The following is a 9,288-nucleotide window of genomic DNA, read 5'->3' on the forward strand; positions in this document are numbered from 1 at the left end:
CAGACTGGAGATTTTGTTCTTGTAAGCAGAAATTAACACTTCATTCCCCTTTGTCTGCAGAAATTCAACACTGCAGCCCTTGAAGGCCCTTCCAGGCAATAAAACAGAAAATTCAATTAAGCTCTAGCAGCTCCGGACCAAGATGCAATTAACCCTTTTTGTGATAAGATAGCATCAAAGATGTTGGCTCCCTTAACACCATTTTTAATAAAAAATGGCTTTTAAATCCCCAAAATATAGTTATTCTGTTTAATATTTATTTAAAAAATCACAAAATCCTTTTTATTTCAAAATGGCAGTTTTTGTTACAAATATGTTTTTTTCTGTGGATGGATTTGTATCTTTAGCTACTACAGTTGTCTATTCCAGTTAGTCCAGCATTTTTCCATTGAAATCTTAATTGGCTGTGGTTGTAAGCTTTGTCCAAAAGACCTCTCACAGGCTGACCGCCAGTCGGAATATGCAAAGAGTTGGTATAATCTATAAAGAATAATTTACCTTGTATAAATGGTTCCATATTTGAACTGCTTGTTTTGGCAGATGACTCGCAACAATCTGATGTCTCTTATACCCCAAGATAAGTAGATTTCCTGTGATGTCAATAAGATGGGAGTTGTTTTAATAAATGCTGATCTAAAAACTAGAGATCAGAAGGCTCTTGAATGTCAGTTCTTTATGAAAACTGCTGTAATTCTGGAACTGTGTCTGCAGTATATAAACTGGTTTAAAGAATTAATGAATTTTATTAAGATTTTTGTTCAACTGTTCAACTTAAAATCTTGAATATTACTGGACTTGATCCTAAACTATTAACATAAAGTTTGAGTTTAATTTTGCTTCTCATGTAAGTTAATATCTCAAAGGGACATCCAAATGGGACACTTGATTCCAGAACAGCCAAATGTAAAAAATTATTTGTATTTGAGGAAATCCGTTTTTTACTCTCCAATAAATCTAAAAGTCAGTTAAACAAATAACTATTTTAGGATCTCATGTTGGGGGATTTTAGTTGTCAGAATGCTGCTGTTTATGTCTCAACCAGCAAAAGTTTGCTTGTGAAAATTATACATATATCTTGAAACAAATTGAATTTCTTTTTATACATTGCTGAAATAGTTGGATAAGTTTAGATTTTTTGCTATAATTCAGCAGGAATTAAAATGAAGTTGTGGTTTGGGAAGATTGTTTGAACAATAGCCTCAAATGATTGCTTTATTTTGTAAGAAATGTTAGAAGTATGACAAAAATAATAATACTTTTTTTCCCATCTTCCCTGTTTTTAGTTAGATTAGGTGAATGTTCAGAGTATGATTTTATATTTTTTCTAAAATATTCAAAAATAGGTAAATATATATTTTTTAAAGTATTAATCACATATGGATGTGTATCGGTTTTGTTGCTTTTGACTTGCTGTTGTGAGTGAAATTCTCTGCATACACTCAGTCAACAGTTCGTCTTTCATCACATTATTGAGAAGAAGAAACTTGTCAGTGTAAATTCTCATTCATCCAGGTAGATTCCATGTATGGAGATAAGGCAGGTAAAAAAAATACTTGTCAAGATGATTCTTGGTTGGTTTACCTATTCTCTAAGGTGCTTTTTAAACTCTAAAGTGTTAGGACGACTACTTATAACTTCTTAAAAATGTACATCATATTTTCGAAGGTTAAACTTCTCTACTAATTATAATTTTTAAAAAATCGAGTCCAGTTTTCTGCGTTTTATCTACTTATTTTGTTAAAAGAAAAAATATTATTTGTTGATATTGAGAACCTGCTGTGTCAATATGTAATTAGAGTTTTACTTTTTTTTTACATTTAAATTTACAATGACTTTCATTCTTGCGTTCAAAATCAGAAATCAAGTGCTGGTAAAATGATTGACAGGGGTATTATCCAATAGCGTGGGGAGGATGTGTCGATTTCAAGCAATGATAGATCGATTCTGGGTGGTGGGCGGGTCTTAGAATGAGTGTGCGTGTGTGTCCGTTACGGCCTCTAAGGGCGCCGGCTGGCAGAAGATGGGCGGGGATGTACCGTTCCAGCGGGGAAGATTCTGAACAGCCCAAATGAACCTGAAAACAAGGCCCGAAGACAACAATATAACAGCGTGTTCGTGAACGAAAGACGTTCACTGACTATCTTTTTCCCCATGGAAGCAGATGGTTTCGTGAGGAAGCGGCGGATGACAACGGAGACCACAGGCGGAGATCCCGGGGTCGCAGGAGCCTCTGCCGGGGCTGAAGTTCGATGGCTGGGGGGCAGGTTCTGGGGAGTTTCGGAAAGTATCGTGGGAAGTCTGACACCCCGGATCGGTGGGGAAACAGAACTGCAGAATGTCGGTTGTATCTGTAGTGTTCAAGATGCACAAGCAGAGGACTTTGAGCCGGACTATGAGGCTCTTCCACGGGGAGCTTCCACTAGCACCCACATGTTGGCCGGAGCTGTGGCCGGAATCATGGAACACTGTGTCATGTTTCCCATCGACTGCGTAAAGGTAGCTTAGCCCTCTAATTAATTAACTAGGAAGGACCTCCACTCATTGCCGACTAATTCACTTTATCTGCCTTTTTATTTATTATGGTAGCATTTCTAATGTAGCTCATTAGCTCTCAGCTAACTCAACACGCTGCATTGACGGCTGTGAGGACAAGGTCAGTCAGCAAAGCTAACGTTTCGCAGCCTTAGCTAAGCCATTAGCATAGTTTTGTAGCTCAACGTGTATTATTTTAGTCCAAGATTGAGTTTCATAACAGCATTTAATTATAGAACGAGTTATTTAAGTATATGCATTTAAATATAAGTTCGGGAGTTCAACACTACTATCAAAACTTCAGAGGAAATTAGAGGATTAAATGTTACGCAATGTTATAGTTTCAGTCACTTAGCATACGGTGGCCCGCGAGGGGCGAAGTACTTTAAAAGATTTGTTTTATTTTAACACGCAAATCAAATATTACATTGAATATTAAAAACTCAACCAGTTCCTTTTTTAAAACAGAAAATGCAAGATGTCTGTCTGTCAACATACAAATGTGTTCGAAGACAAGAACCTTATTTTGAAAGTGCAGTTAGAAATTGGATAGTTTATTCCAAAAGTTACAAAAACTATTATCCATTTCTTTCTATACATGTTTTTTTATTAAAGATACCAAGTCCATTCCGAATGTACTTTGCCACAGAAAATGATGTTTTATTGCAACCTGCACAGTTTATTACATTGCATTTGTTGCTTTGTTCCCAGATATCAACATAAAACTCTAAACTAACTAACATGTTTTGGCAAATTTACAATGCTTAGTGTATCTCTAAAAGGTAACATACATATACTAATTATAAATCGCTGAAGGTAGGATTTGCCCAACTTCCATTACAAAGTTTTTCTTGTAAATTATGCAAATTATTGAGTGTAAATTCAGATAAAAAGTTTCCCTTGTTATTCACCTAAAAGTATGCGCATAGGATAGTCGTTTTTTTATAGCAAAAATAAACAGATGTACATAAATTCTTATAAAATCATTTAAGGAACCCATGTCAGGCTTAAAGCTTGTTGCAAAATGCATCCTCTTGAGTGGTCTAAACACACAAGACCATTGACTTTAAAAAGAGAGAAACAGAATTATTTACAGAGGCCTCACCTACAGGGAAATGGCTCCAAGTGGGCCACATGAAGTCAAGGACACTGTTAAAAACAAAATCAATGGTTTGAACTTTAACACGCTTCTGTAAACTGGAACATCCATATATAAAGGTCAGATGGGGTTGAACTTCTTTTTATTCAGATGCAGATTTTTGTAAGGCTCATAAGGCAACTTTTAAATAAGTTTAATCATTTTATATTAATCATTGGTGAAAAAACACTTCAAAATGAATTTTTCTTTTATGTTTAAAGCTAAAGGTTTGGACTTGAAAACAGTGAAATTTGAGACATGAAACTTTTTTTTTTCTGTTGAAAGTCATTATTTTTATGTATTTATTATTGTTTGTTTTGATGTTTCAAAGGTTACAACCCAGATAAACTGTCATAATTTGTTTTCATGCACACTCTTCACTCATTCTTTAAAAAAATGGTGTGTGCTTGTAAGACAGAGCGCAAGGTCATTCCTTTTTTAGTTTTGCTGACGCAAGTTGGATAAGCACAGCGGACCTATAGCTATGATGGCCCCTCCAAGCATGCATATGTTATGGACCACCATAACATATGCAGCAGAACACAGAGTTCTGCTGCTGTAATAAAAGGTGATATGATGCCTGTTTATGCCTTCACTGTGCTGTGTTCTTGAGGTTTTGGCATTCACAGATTGCAGTGCTGTCAGAACCTCAGGCAGATCTACTAATATTAATGTGTCTTAAGGCCAACAGGGAGGGGCGTTCAGGGTCATGAGTAAGAAGAGGATTAATGGAAGTCAGCTAATGTCCCCTTGTGACCCTAAAGCTTGTAACTGCACATTTCCTTCTATTCAGTCATTCATGTACACCGACATGAACCACACCCAGAGCCACACACCTCATTTCCTCACCCACGTTTTAAGCTGCAGCTCGTTTATGATCTCTTTTTGGATCAAAATCTCTTCATTACCATTTACTTGTAAGATGTTGTTTTATTGTAGTTGTAAAAATAGATTTAGGTAACATCATGCTTTTGTTTTTTTCCCAGACTCGCATGCAGAGTCTGCAGCCTGACCCTGCGGCTCGGTACCGGAACGTGATGGATGCCCTCCGCCGAATAGTGGCCACGGAAGGAGTATGGCGTCCGTTGAGAGGCCTGAATGCGACGGCGATTGGGGCCGGACCTGCACACGCCCTCTATTTTGCCAGCTATGAGAAGCTCAAAAAGACTTTGAGTGATGTCATTCATCCAGGGGCTAACAGCCATGTGGCTAATGGTACCACATAACGCGCATATATACAGAATCCACCATCTATGTTCAGATCGTCATGAATGTGAGATCACGGCTAAAAGGTCGAAGTCTAAGGATAGTTTAAAAAATAAAATAAAAACTCCAGCTGATTCTACTGAACCTGCCCTGCAAAGAAACTATGGCAGTTATGATCAGCTTAGCCTTCAGGAAACATTGCAGCTACAAATTAGATTCTGAGATTTTCTCTGCTATTGTCCAACATGCTCTTTTGCTTCACCACTGCTGCTTTTTCCTTCTCTGTTTTCCAGTTTAGAAGGAGGCTGGGTAAGTCCTCTTTTACCCATTTCATCTCATGATGATTTGGGGTTTGAGTTAAAAAAATTGTCATGAGATATTTGTCCACTAGATGGCTCTCTATTAATCTGTTTTGGCTCTATTCTTGTCGGCAGTGATCTCATTTCTGTTGTGGCATGTTCTGCTTCCTTGTCTTGTTGTCCCACTCGCCGTGGTGGTGTTTGGTAAATGTTGTGTTTGTTTCAGGAGCAGCTGGGTGCGTGGCCACACTGCTTCACGATGCTGCAATGAACCCAGCAGAAGGTGAGTGGGTCATTTTAACATTTACTTGGATGCAGAATAAAGATACATTGTGTGCCCCCCCTCCCCCCCAATAAAGAGAAAGTTGCAGGTGCCAAGCTTGGTTGAACTGTCCACACTGCCTTTGCTTTTCACAGCTGTCTCTAGCCCATCTGTCCAAACACATCAGTAGAAGGACACTGTTCTTATTCCTCTGGTGCAGCTGTCTAAGCCACTGCTTCTAACGGATGATGTGCGCTTGCCTTGTGAAAGGTCTTAATAACTTGTTTCCTTTTTCACGTTTTCTTCGTTGGTGGTGTGGATCCTGGATACAAACCTGCGCATGACCCTTTCCAGTTGTGAAGCAGCGCATGCAGATGTATAACTCCCCGTACCGCGGCGTGCTGGACTGTGTACGCGCTGTTTGGCAGAAAGAAGGCCCGGCTGCATTCTACCGCAGCTACACCACGCAGCTCACCATGAACGTGCCCTTCCAGGCTCTCCACTTCATGACTTACGAGCACCTTCAGGAGCTCCTGAACCCCCACAGACAGTACAACCCTTCGTCCCACATGCTCTCCGGGGCATTGGCTGGGGCTATCGCGGCCGCAGCCACCACACCGCTAGACGTCTGCAAGACCCTGCTCAACACGCAGGAGTCGCAGGCTCTCAGCTCCTCCAGCCACGAAGCCCACAGACACATCTCTGGCCTGGCCCACGCCTTTCGGACAGTTTATAGGCTGGGCGGGCTGCGGGGCTTCTTCAAGGGAGTTCAAGCCAGAATCATCTACCAGATGCCCTCTACAGCCATCAGCTGGTCGGTCTACGAGTTCTTCAAGTATGGACTCACTGAGCGTCAACACAAGAAGAGGAAAACACACGGAGGCTGAGATAAAGTTGTCTCACTTGCTTAAAACTCCTCTAACGGTGTTCTTCTGAGCTGTGAGGAATTAATGCGCACATAGAACCTCTGCCAAACAGCAGATAAGACCTCTTCACGGCAGTTTGAGTAGTTCTGTCTGAGACGCAGTTTCAAGAGTATTTCTAACTTCAGTTGATCTCTTATAGGAGAAAAACATGCTGGCAGTTTTGTTGAGCTTGCTCATCATCCCCCCCCCCCCCCCCCCCAAATTGATCCACTTTAAGGCATTAAGAAATTGAAAAACAGCCTGCAGGGGGCAGTGTTGTTGTTTTATGTCAGCTTTTGCAGCATCTGCTACTTGTTGATCACCAAACTAATCCATTTCCCACATGAAAAAAACAACAACATCTTTGTCATTTATATTTCCTGCTGTGCAGTTGTTCAACCAAAGTTAATTAGAAGAAAATTGAATTTGAGAAGATGTTTCTTACAATCCCAATTTGTCCCCCCCCCTGATTAAATATTAATGTCCAGAAATGTGGAGTGAAACTGGATAACTGTTTCACTGATGTCATCAGTTTATATGCAAGCTCCTTACTAGTCATTAATTTATTTGTTTTCCCCTTTATCTGAATTTAAAAAACAAATTGTTACCAATTCAATTGGGCAATAAAAATATAAATATATGTAATTTAGAGCAATACAATTTATTGTTTCTTTTTTACTGTCATTTTGCAGTCTGACAGAGAACATTAGTGCAGCTTTCTCTGCAAATGTTGTGCACATGTATGCATGACATGACAGTCCTACTTATAGACAATTTAGTTTTTTTGAAATGTCATTTCCATGATTCATTGACACTGAATTGCACTCTCTGAATAAAGTCTCTGCAGGAGGACTCCTACTCACTGCTCAAATAAAACAAGTCTCCTTTTTCTGTGTACCTCTGGGTGTTTCAGGAATTGTTTTGCATATTTGTAAAGTAGTTTTCCCCTTTTAGGACAGAAATCACATGCTGACGGAGCTGAAACAAAGGCAGTCCTCCTAGTCACATCTGTGCTGCAAGCAGCGTGTTCGTTTATGTGCATTTTCTGGTATTTATTTTTCATTCGAGGCAGGTACAGTTGTTTAGTCTTGGACCACAGGTGCAGATTTCAACTTTGACCCTGAAGATTGGAGCCGAAACGTGAACTCGGGCATCCGTCGCCCGCATAGGAACAGCTGGAAGAGGGAGGCTTTGGAGTTCTGCAAATTATGCATGTCGAAGTCAACTGATGGAAGTGCGAGAAGGTGACGAACAAGGAGGTGAACTGTATGTTAATGAGTTAATGAAGCTGAAATCTATAAACTGAGGTATGAAATCAAGAATTGCATAAGAAATTATGATTAAAATGTGATAGTTGTAATTATTTTATTTAAAAAAATTAAATACTGCAATAAATAACTTAGGAAAAAAAGTGATAACACTTAAAGATAAATGGAGGCTCACTTATTTTATTTGAGGTTTATGCTTAAATTCATGGGATTACACTAGAAATTATTCTATTTAATTTACAAAATTTACAAAAATTGGTTTTGTAACTAAATTGCTTTTTTCATGCCATGGGATGACTGCAGTTGGGATTTAATACATCTGAAAGAAAGGAAATTATAACAAAATTGACCTGGATGTGAACCTGAAACCCTCCTCTTTTTTCTGTAAATAATAATGAATAGAAAACAGGTGATAAAAATAAGACGATGTTTCTTGATTTACCAGAATCATTTTATGATGTCAGAAGTTTAATCTTAAGAAGAAATCACAATGCATTCGGTTTTTGGTTTTTTTTATAGAGGAGGGATGGGAAACCAAGGTAAAATCTTGAACCAGAATAGGTGATGCGGTCTTGTGAGTTTTAGTAAAGCAGAGTTAAAGCTCCTACAGATTATGGTGAGGAGTGACAGCTCCCCCACTGCCGTCTCTGCATACACACACCCACTCACATCCATGCTTGTCAGGTACACACCTGTTCAAACAGCGAGAGTTAATGAACTGTCTCTGCCGCTCACTCTCTCCTGTTGTGTCTGCATGCATGTACAGTTTATGGGCTACGGTTTGTGTGGTCTGCAGCGGCTTTTGGAATTGGGTTTTATGGCTGAGTGTGTGTGAGTGCACTTTGGTAAAGAGCAAAGGGAAGAAAGACAATGCAAGAATTTCATTCACTGAAAACATGGATATTAAAAAGATCCTTTCTACGTAAAAAGTCATTTTTATAAGTTTATTAATTACAAAAACAGCTTTTTGAATAGTGCTATTATTCAAAATACTATCATTTTTTATAACAATAGTGATTTTTTTTAGAAGTCATGTAAGTTCAAATAGTGTGATCTCTCTCTGTTTTCCCATTTTTTTCAATTTTTGGGTTTATATTACAAAATTTGTTACAAGAAAATAACAAAAATGCAAAAGGAACCCTTTGCAATGGAAATAAACCTCTTATCTTTGTGAGAATTGACACAAAGAAACTAAATTATGTTGAAATAAAGGACTTAATGTTTAGCAATTTATAATTGGATAATATTTTGGCTCTCATGGGCAAATTTTGTTATATCGTCTGGAAAAACTATTATTTCTGTATTTATGATTTTTATTTACCAGTACTTATCAATATTTATTTATTTATTTATTTATTTATTTATTTATTTATTTATGCAAGATTAATAAAAACAATAATTTTATAAAAATCTTAAAATTTAATTTCATTCATGAAAATGAACTAAACTTTAGTTGAACTTGTTAAGTTATAACTTAAGAATAAGTCTTTATTTTATTTGAAGCTCTTAAAATTGGAAATCTGTCTTTTTTTTTAACCACATATCTCTTTACTTTTTCTCTTACTCTTTTTACAAGATTTTGTTATTTAGAAAACCTCTTTGGAGACCCTCCATGTGGTCCCCTTGTGACAATCTTCCACTGGCTATGAGGTTTGTTATACTTTTATGATGTTAAACA

General features: G+C 37.9%; 1 protein-coding gene across 1 annotated transcript; it reads left to right on the top strand.

Annotated features, from left to right (window-relative positions):
* Positions 1–1,982: 1,982 nt before the first annotated feature.
* Positions 1,983–7,218, top strand: slc25a28 (solute carrier family 25 member 28). The gene is made up of 4 exons (XM_004077145.4): positions 1,983–2,496; positions 4,657–4,885; positions 5,402–5,458; positions 5,792–7,218. The coding sequence occupies exons 1-4, from the start codon at positions 2,152–2,154 to the stop codon at positions 6,322–6,324; spliced, it is 1,164 nt and encodes a 387-aa protein (XP_004077193.1). The 5' UTR covers positions 1,983–2,151; the 3' UTR covers positions 6,325–7,218.
* Positions 7,219–9,288: the final 2,070 nt, after the last annotated feature.

The sequence above is a fragment of the Oryzias latipes genome, chromosome 15 (assembly GCF_002234675.1).
Source record: "Oryzias latipes chromosome 15, ASM223467v1".
NCBI lineage: Eukaryota > Metazoa > Chordata > Actinopteri > Beloniformes > Adrianichthyidae > Oryzias > Oryzias latipes.

Bases quoted from the DNA above. Each gene is read 5' to 3' on its own strand.
- slc25a28 (XM_004077145.4), top strand. From the start codon at position 2,152: ATGGAAGCAGATGGTTTCGTGAGGAAGCGGCGGATGACAACGGAGACC. The intron at 4,886-5,401 runs GTACCACATAAC...TGTTTGTTTCAG, and splicing joins TAACAGCCATGTGGCTAATG to GAGCAGCTGGGTGCGTGGCC. The intron at 5,459-5,791 runs GTGAGTGGGTCA...GACCCTTTCCAG, and splicing joins TGCAATGAACCCAGCAGAAG to TTGTGAAGCAGCGCATGCAG.